This window comes from Diplotaxodon limnothrissa, linkage group LG17 (assembly GCF_057381915.1).
Source record: "Diplotaxodon limnothrissa isolate DT_005_m linkage group LG17, D_limnothrissa_male_GT1.1, whole genome shotgun sequence".
NCBI classification, from domain to species: domain Eukaryota; kingdom Metazoa; phylum Chordata; class Actinopteri; order Cichliformes; family Cichlidae; genus Diplotaxodon; species Diplotaxodon limnothrissa.
The window spans coordinates 14,786,215-14,803,097 of NC_140612.1; the positions used below are offsets into that span (position 1 = coordinate 14,786,215).

Below are 16,883 nucleotides of genomic sequence, written 5' to 3' on the forward strand. Positions count from 1 at the left end.
CTCTGTGAGTGTAGGGTCATTATAGCAATGTGACCGAAAGTCCCGAGGCTTCATTTGTATGTGACTTGAACACTACAACAATGGTGGACACCGAAACGATGGTGTAACTGCTGCATGGTGTTTTGCTTTTTGTCAGACTCTGGGATCATGGTGTCAGTTTTTATGTAGCCATTTCCCTTGTTGCTGGGTTTGACAGTGACAGTGATTGACAATGGTTTTTATTTTCGTCAAGCAGTCTGTCTCATGACTCATCAAGTAATGCCACTGATTAGCCAATCAGTAGAATGCAATCTGTTGTTGCCCAATTTTCAGATCACTTAGATCACTGGAACCCTGGCTGAGTAGGCACTAAAAAAGTAGCTGGTATCAGGTACTACCACCTAATTGAAAACCCGAAAAACAGAGACCCGCGTAGGTACTAGTGGAAAAGGGCTATGTGTGTTTATGCCACACTGCATTTAATCATATTGATTAAACTGCTTGAGCTTCCATTCAGTCATTGCTTTGAATACACAATGACGGTCCACATGAGAAGTCGACAAGTCCACATTAACATGCTGTGGGAGCAATATGCGCACTTATTTGCTTTCAAACTGTATTTTGAAAATTTGTCATGAAAATTCACTTTCAATTTTTCAGTTTTTAGCTTTGGAATTGCAAGAATATTCTGATAAAAATTAATAAGACAAGTTTATTTCTCCCATATTTCGTAACTGATTTTGTCAGGGTCCTGGTTGTTTGACACAGGGTTTTTAGTTTTGTTCTGGAGTTGTGTTATGCTACCAACTGGATTCATTGTGCAGTGATGAAGGACAACATAAGACTCAATTACAACATGTAGAAACCAAAATACAATTTAAAAATAAATATATAAAATACAAATAGTGTCTCAGTCAAGAGAGATTCAGTCCTCCTTGATTCTCTGAGTGTCCATCCCAGTGAGTTAAACACCATTCTTCCAATGATGTTGGAGACAACAATCTAACCAGTCCCTTTTATATTTTTGTTTTAGCTGTGAGATCTAGATTCTGAAGGCTACTATATATGATTTGCATTATGTTTGCACTTATCAAACCACTGAGTTGCCTCATGTGCTCTCCACATCAATGCAGACCAGTGCCTGTTCTTTTTACATCACTGAACTCTCAAATGTGCATTCATCTTTGCAAAGAAGGCTTTGTGCACTGGAACTCTGTTAAAATCTCCTTTCAGTTGACATTCTGAATCAACGAAGAACAAGTTGTTTTTCTCTTTTTCTTTCATTGACTTATTCACACATTTATCAAAAGCCATTTAGACTGTGGTAGTTCAATAAAAAGTCACTAAGAAACCTGCAGAAAAGGATCACATTACCCTGCTCCTTAAGACATCGCCCAGTCTACTCACATCTCTCAGAATGAATTTTAGCACTCTTTGATTTGCATATAGAGTTTTAAACAACTTAAAACAAAACAAAACAGTGAGACTCTTATTTTTTGCTGCTGTCAGATCACTGAAGTCCTTCAGAGCTTTTGTTTTCTGTTTCTGTTCCACTGGAGTTCCAGGAAGGTGGGTTTCATTTTTAAGCCCTTAAACAATCGGAAAACAGGCCTTAAAGCAAAACAAAACAACACCCAAATTAAATAAAAGGCAACATTCATTTAGGTAATGACTGCAGGTAAATGACTGTAATCGGTCTGCGCTGCTGGTTAACTTGATTCCAAAAGAGGCCACACCTCTTATGGCTGTCATGGCTGACAAAAACTTTGGCCCAGTCATTTTTTCATTTAGTAATGCAGGTCTATATGACAGATATTATAATTTACTGTAAAAAGGTCTGCCTTGACTCTGTATATAACTCAGGAGTTGTGATGTATTCTGCGTGGGTGCCAACATGTTGTGATTTATGACAGTCAAAATAAAGATGGACATGCAAAAGGTAATCAGGAGGAAAACAACAAAAAATTAACAAAATTGTTGTTCCACATAAATGCTTCATATTTAAACATTTCAAGATCTGCAGTCACAGGGGGAAAGAAAGCAAAGTACTTCCATAGGAAGTGATCGGATGAAGAAGATGGAGATGGATAAGACAAGTCAAGAAACAAGGCAACAACATTACCAGACAAGTCCTAACATAGAACCTGAAAGAAAGGAGTAAAATAGAAAGGCCAAAGAATGCATGGTGAAGATGCCCCCAAAAGGGATACCGAGCAACTGTGATACACCTTGCATGAGACCGAATGGCTCAAGACAGAGGCTTTGGGAGGGCCCTTGTTTACAGCCGGTACCCCAGGAGGCATAAATAAATAAGCTTCTCACCATTTTCTCAAAAACCTGTTGAGCAATCAAACCTGAGTCTACTGCAGGAAAAAGTACCAGCACTATGGAAGACAAAGAAAGCCACCTCTTCTGGCCTTAATGACTTCAGACCAGTTGCTTTGAAGTCACATGTCATGAAGGTGCTGGGGAGACTGTTTATTGCTTGACCTAGCTCGCAAATGAAGTCTTCAGTTTGCCTGCCAGTCTCTTGTGGGGGTAGGTGATACTGTTATATACCTGTTGCAGCATGCTCACTCTTCACCTGGTATTGGTGGCATTGTGAGAATCACATTCTTCTATTTCTTTTTCCAAGATCCTAAACAGATTTTTGTATTATACCTTAATGCAGGTGTTGTTATGTACTAGTAGACTGTACATTTTTTCTCTTTATCATGCTGCTGTACCACATTTTTGCTTGTGGGATCAATAAAGATTCTAGCTATCTAGCTATCTATGAATTATACAACTAACAATGCAAGCTGGACAGGAAGCCAGGACTAAGAAACTAGGAAACTACAGGGAAAAAAATCAGAAATTAGAAACAAAAAGGAAAAAAAAAAACTCAGGATATAGGAACACACAGTATATAGGTATGAAGGAAAACACATCAAAGGACAAAGGGAGACTGAGACACATACATACAGGTAACAAGGGAAGAGGAAACAGGTGGGAGCTCAGCTGACACTAACCGCAGGGGCGAGACAATGGTAGTTAAACTGAAAACAGTGCACACAGTATGAGGGACTATTAAAATAATACAGAAAACTGAGACAGAGACTGAGCCATACAAACTTGATATAGACAAAAAAGAAAACAGACATGACTGACAGAGGAAACAGAAAACACATGACTGAATGAGAAAGTATGGTGAACTTAACAGATGAGAACAGGAGGACTAGACAAGGGAAATGGGAGACAGACAAGTATGGATGAGATTAAGACATCAGGGAACACAGAAGAGAACAAATCAGGGAAGATGAGACAGAGGGACAAATGACAACAGAAAATAACAGAAGCCAGACCCATGGCTGAACTTGAGGGAAATAGAAACACAGACTAAACATCAAAAGGTAAACACACACAAGACTGACTACACACATGAGACTACAGGACAAAACAGATGAGACAAGGACAGATACGGAAACATAAGGGAAGCAAGAATACAAGGGGACATAAGGAATAAACTGAAACCAGGAACAGACTGAATAAGAAACTAGATCTCTGCAAAATAATGAAACCGATAAATTAAAAAAAAAAGACGAAAAAAACTATCCAAACACTGATACATGCAAACATTTTTTGCATCTCATACTCTGCAAAGACACTTTGTATATATTCTGTTTTACTTAATATTTAATATTGTACTGTAATTTTTTGTCTTCAGGTCTGTATTTCAGATGGAATCCAGACATGATCACCGTTCCATTTCACAAGCTAAAGCAAAAAACCAAAACACAAACAAAATAAAAGCAGTGAGATTTTGGCAGTCTGTAACAGTTTGATATGCACAGAAGCACTTTTGCAGGCAGACTGGAGCATCCAGGGCTGGAACCCCCATCAGTCCAGTTAGAAAACAACCTGCTGTACTTCTAGAGGCACGGTTGTATACAGTGCTTCCCCGTTTGATTGAAATATGTTAGAACATTCTATGTTCTAACATGGATAAAATATGGGTTTATGAGATTTACAGATCATTGTATTGCGTTTTTATTTACATTCCACACAGCCTGAACTACCTTTTTGGAATGGGGATTGTAAAGTGATACGCACAATACTCAAAAAGCAACTATGATTCAGTAATATTATGGATATGATTCTGTAGAACTTTTATTTTGGGTATTTGGAGTACAATTTGATGCAAAACCTTTGTACTATTTGGGTATTTAAACAGAACCATAATTTAAATCTTAACAACTCTAAATACATGTTTATCCCTTCCTAAAACAGGTATTCAGTGCAAAATGAGGTTTAAACTTTTGTGCATACATTTTTCAGGAGCTACATCTGCATGGCAGTACGGAGCCTGAAAGTTATCCTGTGTTATCCGTTTATGCAATTAGAGTACAAACCTCGAACCTATAAACACACCGTTTTCCCTGCTCGTGAAGACTCCACTCGCTGTTTTCCCTCTTGTCAGCGCGCATCTGCGTCTGTGTGTTCTGCTCCATTTCAGGGAGGAGCGCAAACTGTTTGGCTCTGTCCAGCACCGGCTCCTCTCTGCGTGTAAATGCGCACTGTCTCACTCACCGGACACTGGAGAGAGACCGGGCGGCATTAATACCGGCGAACTGTCAGCCGGCTGCTCAGTTCATTGGGTGTTGACAGTCGTGGAAATTTAAGGAGGAAATAGTTTGTTGTAATCTGTTTTTTTCTACTTTTCTACATGCACTTTGCAAAGCGAGCATAGATGTCATCGCAGAGCATGCTTATCACTGGAAGCTCACGATTGAAATGGACGGACGCATTTCTTTACTTGGGTCTGTTCATGCAGTCGGCGGTTTGGGAAACGGTGAGTCCAAACGCACAGCTTAACCTCATCTGTCTTATCACAAGGAGAGTTGGAACATGAAGTAATGTGTCTGTGTGGGTGATTTTAACACGATTTCAGTCACATTGTTTTTATACTGACATGACTTAAAAGATTTGAAAATTATTTTTCAATCAAATAAGATCAATTCTTTTACTTTTTTTTAATTAACTTTTACTTTTATTCACTTTGTACATTTATGAATTATTTCATTGTAGTAGTGGGACTGTACATTGGGTTTATCATGAGTGTAGCCTTTGTTTGAGCATTGAGGAAAGGGAATTAGGGATCTTTGCCCCTTTAAATTAGAAGTTACAGACTAACAGACATTTTGTGTGTGTAAAGCTTAGAATACAAATACAATATGAACAATAAAAAACCCCAAAAACGATAGTAACTGTACAATCTATATTTGTGACATTTTAAGATTCTCTTGTTCAGCTTCAGTCTGGGAGTTTAAAAGAAACATAACACATTTTAGTCTTATTATTATAGGCAGGCAGGATTGATAAGGTTTGCTGCCTAATGGTTTTTATTATTAGCAATTAGCCATTAGTCACTACCTCAATGAAAACAGATGGCTGATATATCTATTGAGTAAGTGCTAATAGTTAAATAGTTAAATGCTGTTGAAATGGGAGCTTTACTTGCTACACCATCATATACGTTACTCTCCCCAAATGTTACCTGAGCAGATTCCTCCATATTTTGTTGTAAACAAATTCATTTTACATTAGATGGACTTTTGTGCAAATGGTGAGTTATACATGACGCTGGCATTTTTGTAAAGAGCTAAACTAAACATCTAAATTGTAAAATATATATATATTTTTAAATCAAACTGCACTGTATACATTTGCATCAATATTCTAACATCAAACATTTATTTTGTCATAAATAGAAAAGCATGTTTTAAACAATTTTATAAATTAAAGTGTTATAATAATTTTCTGCTTCCAACGTAATCATGATCTTATGTGAAAATCACTAATATTTGCATGAGTATTTCTAAAAATTTAAGGTGGAAACATCGCATCCATCATAATCACAGAATGTGTAGATTAGGAGTTGTTTTCTGATATTGACCTGCTGCGTTCATGTTTGTCTGGCACATCTGATTCGAACTAGGATGATAATTACTTGCTAGATGACTAATTTGTCTCCAGTGGTGACAAATCGCCACGGATCATGTGACTTAAGAACCAATACATGCATGCATTGCATGTCTGTCTGACTTTTGTTTTTCTGCTTTGATTTTTCTTTCCTTTATAACGAAAAAGTAGAATTTGAGATGTACCTCAGCCATCAAGAGGAGGACTGGATTTCAAAGAACAAACTCGTATAGCTCAAATAAATATTGAATAAATAGTATCTCCTGTGACTCCATTAACCCTCATTGCTCACTTGAGTCTTCTCTGCTTTTGGCTTCAAAAATTTTTTTCAGTAATGAGAACGTAGAAATATTTTCTCCCTTTTCCCCCATTTCTACTATGCATGTGGGGTTTGAAATTCAAATGGCGTAAACAATTTAGTGTGAAGCACATTTCTTTTGCATTTTGTCCTTATATGAATTTTGATTCAAAACCATTGTGGAGTTTCTTCTTTTGGTGCTATGGAGTGATTTGTGTCTTTTCCCTGATCCCGAATGCTCATAATAATCCTGTGTTGCCTCTTCATTTATTAGCTCTTTGCTCCAGATGAAAAGATCAGATTGTCATGGACTCAAGATGCCTTTAACCCCTTTTTCCTTATAGATGGCAGCAGATCAGTATCTTTTGTGAGTTACTGATCAGCTGGAAAACTTTATTCAACAGAAAATGACTGCCTTTTATTACTTTATTGCTGATGTTTTCAGTGTAAGGTACAGTAACAGTCTTTACTTAAAACCCTGGGTTTTTCATATTTCTCTTTCAAAATCACTGCCATCCATATCTGACTCAAAGGCTTTTGTCGAAAAACATTTGACCACATGGAAACACTTGATCTTGATTTAGTCTGCAAACATGAGATGGCGCCTGCATCCGATTGAGATTATATAGCTAGTCGAGCGCCTTCCAGACCTGCACATTCGTAAGTGCAGTCACAAGAATGTATTCTGTGTCTCCCAGTACAATCTCAAGTGTGTGGAGGAAATATCGGAAAACTGGTCATAACACTAGGGGAGCTGGACAGGGCTGTAGAAGGGCATCAGTCAAGCAGCAGAATTGTACCAGGAAAAACAGGAGGAGCATTGCCACTTGCACTGACCTACAAAAACTCCAGTAGGCTACGTGTGCATGTTTCTGACCAGACAGAAACAGTCTCAGAGAGGTTGCCATGAGGTCCTGAGGTGGCATGTCTTTGAAGGACATAAACCTCCATAGGCTAGCCAATAAATACTCTAAATGCTGTTAGGTATGGAGATATAATGCTCAGACCCATTGTCAGAACTTGTACTGTTGCAGCTGTTCCTGGATTCCAAACACTGTCTATACACATTACTGAGCCATATGATGCAATTAAAAAATGAAAAGAAAAATTAATAACATAAAATCCAGAGAAAATTGTAACTTGTACATTAGCAAGTTGAGTGCACTCAAGCACAAGTCTAAATGGTTTTAGCATCATGCAAGGTGTTACCATGAACCATAACCAGTACATATGCACCAGGCAATAGCTTTTAGGTGAAGAGGTGTTCTGGTGTAAGTCCAATATTGATTCTTCTGTCATCCAGCAAGTCTGTCTCTATAACAGATGAAAATTTTAGCCAGAGATTTTTATGAGAATGCTGACTGAACCAAAATGGGAATAATGTGGACTAAAAAGTAAATCATAAAGATATCCCAGTGCAGAATAAGGTAATTGTTCCTAGTTTGTTTGATAATAGGAGGCACACATACAGTACAGTACAGTGTAGTACAGCTTTGAAATGTTAGTTTTTGATCTCCATGAAGTTGTTTTTCAGTACTACATTCCCATTTTGAGTGCATGTGCACACCAGTGAGGCCACAGACATCCCTACTAATGGCTTTACACGGTTCCTCTGATCTACAAGCACTACATAACAAGGAAGGGAGTTATACAACTACAGCTGTCTTCTTCTTCCCTGTTGTGGGTGAAAACATGAACGTAAATAATGAAGGTTTAAAATTACCAAGAAAATTCAACACTGCATTTAACTGATGGAGAAGAAAGCTGCTATATTAGAATGATATGTATCAGCCAAGTTCATAAAGGTGGGTTCAATAAATTCTTAGGTTATTTAATATAAAAAGTAGTGCTGTCAGCGTTAATCTAGTTAAAATGACATTAACGCCATAACCGCATTAACGCGGAAAATCTCCGTTAACGAGTTAGCATGGATCGCCCCGTGCTTGGGGCTGCACGGCGTTAACGAGCTAACTGCACTAACGCATTGATGCTGTGCAGCCCCATGCATGGGCCAATCTGCACTAACTCGCTAACAGAGATTTGCCGCATTAATGCGGTTATGGCGTTAATGTCATTTTAATGAGATTAACGCTGACAACACAAAAAAAAAGTATAATGTGTTCATAAATATGCATAGATTACTGTGTAATTATGTCTGTTATATCAAGAAATTGATGCACTCTGACAAACTTATTGTCAATCCATTGAAAAAACATAGGAGCAGGTTTTTGGTTTGTGGAAGCCTCCATATTTAATATTTACAGTGGTCAGGAAGGACATTTTTCTTCAGATGAATTCTGCATTTTTTGGATGTGGCTAGAGACAGGCCACATACAAACACTAAAGACCAAGGAGGGGAGAAGTGGTGTTTGCATGCCATGGAGGGAGATTTCAATTCATTTTTTTTCTATTTGAAAAATACAAATAGAACTACCTTTAATATCCTAATAGCAGGTCTTGAGTAACAAGTTATAGATTGTAACGTTCCTATCGCCTGCAGAAGCCTCTCCCATTAGACATCAAATAACCTGTTACCCTCTGTCTGCAGCCCAAGGCAAGCTCTACCTTAAAAAACAAGCTGTAAAATGCTAAAATCAATTCTAAAGGCCACATGTAACCAGTGCAGAGAAGCCAACATGAGGAAATGTGCCATCATCCTGTTAGTGCCCTTCTGATGGCTGCGTTTTTTTTTTTTGAAACCGAAGGCAGTCAATTGATTTTTGGGGGCAAATAATGAGTGACATTAACTCAGTTGCTGAAAAGACAGGAAGGACTTTTGTGCCTTGAAATGAAAAGATTGACTTCACAGTTGATTTTCAGCATACAGATGGTTCACTCTTTTATATCTTATAAGAAAGTCTGATTTTAGAGAAAGTATATAAATAAAGTATATAACGCCAGCAATTTAGATAATTTAAAAATGTAAAAAGTATAAAAATATTTTTTAAAATTTGATTTAATCCTTGCACTCCTCTGGAACCTACAGTAAGATAAACATGTGTCCTTTTCAAGTTTTTTTATTTGACCTTAACAACGGAGTAAAATATAACTCACATTAATCAAAATACCATCACAGAGGTAAGGAAGCACCTCGACTTTCTTTCATCAACTACAAGTGCATGGATAGAGCTGGAGTTCTTTAAGTATTTCCCAAAGCCTTAGATCACAATTTTAGCAAAAGGTTTCTATCAAAATATTACAGATCTTAAACAAACTACAAAGTGTTAAAGTGAAAATGACAAGGGCTGGTCTCTGGATCTATGGGTTAGCTTTAGATGAAGCTGGGTTTGCTGTTTCATTTACAGTCTTTGTGCTAACATGAGCAAATTAACTGCTGTACAGACATGAATATGAACCCTTAGTAATAAGGCAAACATGCATGTTTACCAACATGTGAGACATTTAACAAAGAGGACAGACAGACAGACTCAGGGACCAGTGTATGTTAAAAAAAAAGGAATGCTAACAAGTGGAACTGACTAAAAATTGGCTGGAGGTGCCTGCAATAACGACCTGTTTTAGACAGTGATTGGATTTAAATGACACCACAGCCGCATAAACTGCTGCCAGATAGGATGGAGAGTTACAATAATTAAAGTGCTGCTCAAATGGCACTCACGCTCTTCTCTCTGAGTGAGTCTATTATTCGGCATCTGTTAAAGGAGAGAAACCATCAGCAAGCTTGTGTTGCTCATATGAGCTATTCCAGGTTCACTGCGCATCACTACATTCGAAAGTGACACCCCGTGCTGCTCCATCAGACAGTATGTCATGTTACGATCTTGCTTGTATAAAAGAGGCTTGTTCTATAAGCCTACAGGGTAGATAAGAAAGCACTGTCTTGTGTCACAGTGAGGCTGTGCTGCCAGATCAAGTCTTCAGCCACGCGCACTCACGTGTTACTCCCGGACATTTGAACTATTAATGATGTAGGAGTTAACAGGCCACCCAGATGGAAAACGTTATGGGAATATTTAATATTTTCACTGTAAATTCTCCTCCCTCGTGTACAGTAATATGTTTAAAGGGCTGATAGAAACAGTACTTAAAATAGAAAATAGCTGGTGGAAAGATGGCCTTCTATGTTTATTAATGACGGAATATAACAAGAAGGTTTTTATACAAGGATTGTAGTCTGACATCTAAGGGAGCTCACGCCAGAGCACCAGTTTACTTTCAAGCATGTGTCCTGACACACGTTACCTTCAACCTGCACAATCGAGCAATTCTTATATACACAATCGTGTAAGCTTCTGTTGTTGACTGGTTTGTACTGTATATTTGTAAATGTGTAAACTGGTGCCATCAAAGGAATATGTCCCGTTGTAAATCATTAACTCACCAGTCATCATGCATTAGCTGAATTCTAGCAATTTCTGGGTAAAATAAAACTTTTTTTATGGCAAAAACAACAATTTATATAGCGCTTTTCAAGAACCTCAAAGCGCTGTACAATTCCACTATTCATTCACTCTCACATTCACACTGGTGGAGGCAAGCTACAGTTGTAGCCACAGCTGCCCTGGGGCAGACTGACAGAAGCGAGGCTGCCATATCGCGCCATCGGCCCCTCTGGCCATCACCAGTAGGCGGTAGGTGAACGACCAAGACTGTCCGAGCCGGGGCTCGAACCATTTACTTGTATTCATCGAGAACTATCATGTAACCAACCCAACCTATTGCCATCTGGTGGCCTTAAAATGTAGATTTTTAAACACTTGTAAAATAATAAGTAGGCTGGTTCTTCTTATAGTGCTTTTCTCTTTACACACTTGAAACACTTTATATAGCATATCTCATTCACACAAGTACTTTCCCCCCTACATCTTAGTATTTTCTATATGGTAAATGGACTAGTTCTTATATAGCATTGTTTTACTCCAACCCCTCAAAGCACTTACAGAACTATAAAGCATTTTCTATGCTTGGTTTCTCCTCTACATAAGTGCTTTTTATCAAACAATCATACTCTGATGGATGCATTCGAGAGCAGCTTGGCGTTAGTATCTTGCCCAAGGATTTTTGCTATGCAAACTAGAGAAAAAAAAGGAAAAAATTTAGGTCACTGGGTTGCTGTGAGAGCACTAGGTTAAATGTCACACTCCCCTGCAGTGTCACCATCTGATCTACAGGCAGGTGTTCCACTAGAGCTTCTTCACACAGTTTGAATCAAACACATCCGAAGAAATCAATTGCATGCCAAAAATAACAAACAAAACACACACACACACACACACACACACACACACACACACACACACACACACACACACACACACACACACACACACACACACACACATTCAAATAACAAACAAACAAACAAAAAAAAATTATTCACTTGATAGCAAAGTATGACACAAATTTAACCACAGGTTCCAGATGCTGTTGGAATCTACATTTTTGGCACATGTTACTATAATCTCAGATTTTTTTTAGATCTAAGCTTCTGACGTCCTCCTGTTCACATTCCTGAGAAGGCGTGAATATAAGTAAAAATAGAGAAGCCTTGACAGCAAATGTCAACGCTTTGAGAGGACGTCAAACACCCACATTTTTTGCTGTCATGGGTGCTCATTACAGTTCATCCCAGGGGTTCATTTCAAGACTCCAACCTCTGAATGCCTCATCCAAAATAAAAAAGGACTTCCGGCTCGTGGCGCTTCCACGAGCAGGCAGCGGCTGATAGCGCTTTGGCAAATTCAGTGTTTTTTTTAATGGTGTATTCTTTTTTGACCCCTCACACCCCTGACAGGACTTTTGTCCCTCTTCCCATCTGGCAGATGCTATCACAGCATCAGGGCCCGATAATCCAGACTGCGAGATAGCTTTTTCCCAAAAGCCATCAGAGTCCTGAACTCACTACCGGCTCAGCCACTCCCCCCCACCACACATATCCACACAAACCATTAACGGACTCTATTGCACTCCACATACCACTGCCTTTGTAAATACAGATGCTGCTCTATGGACAATCCTACACTTAGGAATATTGTTCATGTTGGTCACTTTATTTCACTCAAGGTCACTTTAAATCACTCATACTGTAAACTGTAACGCTGCCACGTTGGTCACTTTAAACCACTTCAAGGCTAGTGTAAATTTACAATTGTAAATTGTAAAGTTAGACTGTTATTGATCCTTTTTAGCTTAAAGTGTATATTTACTCCCCTTACCTTAGTCTTAAAGTGTATATTTATTTCTTACTCTTCCTATGGAACTGGAGCCTAGTCGTCTCGTCTCTCTATATCCTGTACTGTATATAGCAGCGATGACAATAAAGTTTCACTTTGACTTTGACTTTGAATAGTAGATTCTCTAAGCCGTCACAGGGAGAATGAAGTAAATATGTGCACTGGGAAGAAGAATGTTGAAACCATGTCAAAAGATAAATTGACACTTCATTTTGTCACCAAAATCTCAAAAAACAAAATCTGACTAAATCTGCTGGTGAGATATTCATTAAATCTTCTAGCTTGACCTCAGGGCTGGACTAGAGACCGGCCCACCAGGTATTCTAGGAAAAGCCATAAAGCCTTTGAATGAAAACAAACACTGTTGTGACAGTGGTGTACACAGTCTTGTTGGTATATGTATGATTTCTATACATTTTAGGTCATAATAAAAATTTGGTTGTAAGATTCAGATAATTATTTAATAACAGCTAGACATTTTAAATGAGAATAAGAAAGAAAAGTATTTCCTTGTGCCCACCTCTCCTTGTTAATGCCCTACCTGGCCCCATGGCAAAACTTTGCTAGACCCGCCCCCACACAGTTACCAGCTGTTAGCTACATAGAAAATGATATTGGTGTTATTTATCTCTCAGAAACAGTTCATAACTTCCCTTCAACTCATTCATGTCACCTAAAAGGTAAACGTGTTTCTCCATCACCTGTTCAGCTCTGATGATTCAGTAAGGACATCTCCTGGTTTCATCTTCATGTTTCCCTCTCACCACATATCGAAACCGATATCATGACCAGCAGGTTTACAGCTGTGGCTCCAGCAAACATCAGCTGATACTAGAAATTAATATTAAATAAATTCTAACAACAGCTGATCAAGCTTAAACGTGCTGCTGTTGTTTAGCATCCGCTGGTTTCCTCTTTTTGGCGCAAAGTGGGTGATAAACAAACAAGAGAGACAGGACTTGCGTCAGAAAAGCCGATCAGCTGATCATTGATCAGTTTCATGATTGAAGTAGCAACAGGAGAGGGAGGGGGAGAGAATGAGAGAAGAAGAGGCATCTGACAGCATAACGACAGAATAAATCCAGCTTTGTGTCTTTTTCCATCCTAGCTGTGTTCCTTCTCAGCTCAATATTAAACGCACAATATTTTCTCTGAATACCAGATGATTCCATTTTGTACGGGACGGTTGGCAACTCTACTAACTAACCTTATGACTAAAATAAAGTTCACTATCAGTAACATCATAGCACCCACCCAGCTGTATAGAAACTCCATCATGCTAGCTAGTACGCAGTGCGAGTTATTGTAACTGACTGTAAAAAGTCAGCACAACGAAAAAAAAAACTACACCTAAACTTGGTTTATATCTGACCCAGATAGACTGCAGGTCACAACTTCTTACCTGAAGTTCAGTTCACCTGACACTCGGACCGGCGGCCGCCTCGAGTCTCTCCTCCACCTGCCTCCCCTTTCCCTCATCCACCTGCTGGCCTCTGTGGAAGCTCCGCCATAGCCACCACCAAACAACTGAGTTATTTTTACACATCGGCCAGCATCTGGCCAATCCACCACCCTTCATTGTTTATACGTTTACAAAAAAAAAAAAAAATCATCGGCCCATAAAAACGAAAAATCAAAGCCAGCCCAGTTATGTTTGACCTCATGAAAAAGTCACACAATCAAGTATCAGTAGTTTTCCCTTAGGAACCTTGCCTCATCCAAAATAAAAAACATACAAATTAAAATGTATAAAAGTGAAAGCAATCCCTTCCTTCTCTTTCTATAATTTTTTTTGCCTTTTTTCCACCCATCCTTTGTGTCACTGCCATCTTGTATCTGCAGTTGGCTATTGTCACTGGAAGCATGCTTGGCTTGGATCCCATTGGAAACTGCAGCTTGTCTCCATTTCACCGGTGTGTCTATGTCCCATTAACAATGGCCTGAACTTATCAGGCTGAATGGCTAGCAGCCTTTTCTGGTTCCACTTGCACATTGAGGATAAACCTCTGGTCTTTGCATGTTCCACGTTAAATTTAGGCTGGCAGAGACAGGATTAACCATTGGGCCAATCACAAAAGGCCCTATAAATTAGGACTCAGTTTCCTGGAATCAGTCTGGACCAGGACATACCTCGTGGTGAGCCACACCTTTTGTCCAGGCTTGTAGGGAGGTGCAGGATTCCGACATTGGTCCGCCAGGTTTGTCTTCCAAAGATGGCGGCACCGGGAGAGATAGTGTTGAACTGAAGGAACTTCATGCTCACCATCGACTGCTGGAAAGAGCCGTGGTTGATAAGCCAGCTACGCTTCAAAAGAAGATAACCCAGTCGCCGAGGAGGTGAGGCTGTTGTGGACATACTCGACCCAGGCGAGTTGGGCGCTCATTGTGGTTGGAGTGGAGCAGCACAGTCCTGGGGTCTGGTTCTGAACAAAAACCTACTTGACCTCCCAAGAGATCGCCCTGATGGTGCAGGAGGCTGGAAGGATCAGAGAATCCTCTGGAGCTCCTTCTAAGGAGGAGAATTGCCAGGACAGAGCTTCGGGCTAGATGTTGTGTGACCTGGTGCTATAGGTGATTGTTTTTTACTCATTTCCATTTTTCCGAGTCCACCTGGCTTGCCAGGCGTTTAACCATTTAGGAGTTTGAAGGTAGGCAAAATTCTTGTAATCCGTCCAGACGATAAAGCCAGTGCTGGTACTCCTCCAAGGCGAGTTTGACTGCCAGGAGCAATCTGTCCCCTACATCATAGTTCCATTCTTTGGGGAAGAGATGATGAGAGAAGTAGGCACAAAGATGAAGCTTACCTTCATACTGTTGGACAGCTGCCACTCCCGAGTCCAAAGCCTCCACTTTTACAATAAACTGGTTAGAGACAGGTGAAGACAGGATAGGAGGTGAGGCAAAGCATTGCTCAACGTTACTGAAAATGGTTTGAGCAGCCTAGTCCCACTGAAAAGCACCTTAGAAGAATTTAGGTGTGTGAGAGGTGAAGCGATCTGGCTAAAGTTTCGGATGAAACAACAGTAGAAACTAATGAAGCCCAGAAAACACTGGAGCTGTTTCCAGTCAGAGGGTTCTGGCCAGTCCACCACCGCTTGGACCATGTCTGGGCCAGGTTTGAGGTTGCCCTGCTTAATGATACAGCCCAGGATAGACACTGTTGTCACATGCAATTCACATTTCTCCGTCTTGACAAATAATCTGTTACCATTCTCTCTCAGACCTATTTAAGGTATAAAGCTGCTATAAAGGATTCCTCAAAAAACTATGGTTTGCCATAAAACTGTACAACAGTTCTTTTTGTGACAAATACATACAATAATCACTATATAAGATGTCATAAACATTTCCGCATCAAACTGAATCCTTTGCATTATAATGCGCTATTTTTGATCAACTACTTTTGCTATTTTATTACTGTGCTATGTTTATTTAACAATGTTGTTTTTATATTGTATCATCAAGATGTTTTCTGGCAAAACAGAGACGAGCCTTTGTGTTCATTTTGCTTGGCAGTGGTTTTTGTCTTGTAACTGTGCGATGCAGGCCCTTCTAAACATTGACCTTAATTGAGGCATGTGAGGATGTGTTGTTCTGGGGTCTTTTGTGACCTCTTGGATGAGTCGTTGCTGCGCTCATGGGCTAATTTTGGTTGGCTGGGAAAGTTCGCAATTGTTCCACGTTTTTGCCATCTGTGGATAATGGCTCTCACTGTTGTTTCCTGGAGTCCCACAGCTTTAGAAACAGCTTTATAACCTGAGAAATCTCAGTTACTTTGTTCCTCATTTGTTCCTAAATTTCCTTGGATTGCTGCATGATATCTGGCTTTTGTGAATCTTACTCCACTTTGTCCGGCAGGTCCTATTCAAGTGGTTTCTTGAGAGCAGGTGTGGCAGTGATCCATCACATGGTGCTGTTACAGTGAGGAGAGACCTTGTCTTCTTCTTCCAGATTCCATCTGGACCAAAGGCCAACTATGTACCAAAGAGTCAAAGGAGCTTGCAAAGAAAAGCGTCTGGAGTTCTTTAAGTTGCTTGAAGACGTTTCACCTCTCATCCGAGAAGCTTCTTCAGTTCTAAGGTCAAATGGTGTACCAAAGAGACTGGGCATGGTATACTTGGCTCCTTTTAATGTTGAGAAGCAGAGGCTCTACTCTGAGCCACTCTCAGATGGCTGAACTTCTCACCCTATCTCTGAGGGAGATGTCAGCCACCCTTCGGAGGAAGGTCATTTCTGCCGCTTGTATCGTGATCATGTTTTTTTGATCCACAGTTCGTGACCATAGCTGAGGATAGCGACATAGATCGACCGGTAAATTGAGAATGTCACTTTTACACTCAGCTCTCTCTTGACCACAATGGACTGGAACAGCGTCCGCTTGACTGCTGCTGTGGCACCAATCCATCTGTCGATCTCCCGCTCCCTTCTGCTGTCACTTGCGAACAAGACAA

At 39.7% G+C, this 16,883-nt stretch overlaps 1 protein-coding gene across 1 annotated transcript in view; it reads left to right on the top strand.

The window, feature by feature from the left end:
• The first annotated feature begins 4,708 nt into the window (after positions 1-4,708).
• The window catches only part of ghrhrb (growth hormone releasing hormone receptor b), a 70,181-nt gene continuing 58,006 nt past the window's right edge, over positions 4,709-16,883 (top strand). Inside the window, exon 1 of the mRNA XM_085375356.1 lies at positions 4,709-4,810. Within this exon, the coding sequence (XP_085231482.1) occupies positions 4,709-4,810 (102 nt within the window). The remainder of the gene's footprint in view (positions 4,811-16,883) is intronic.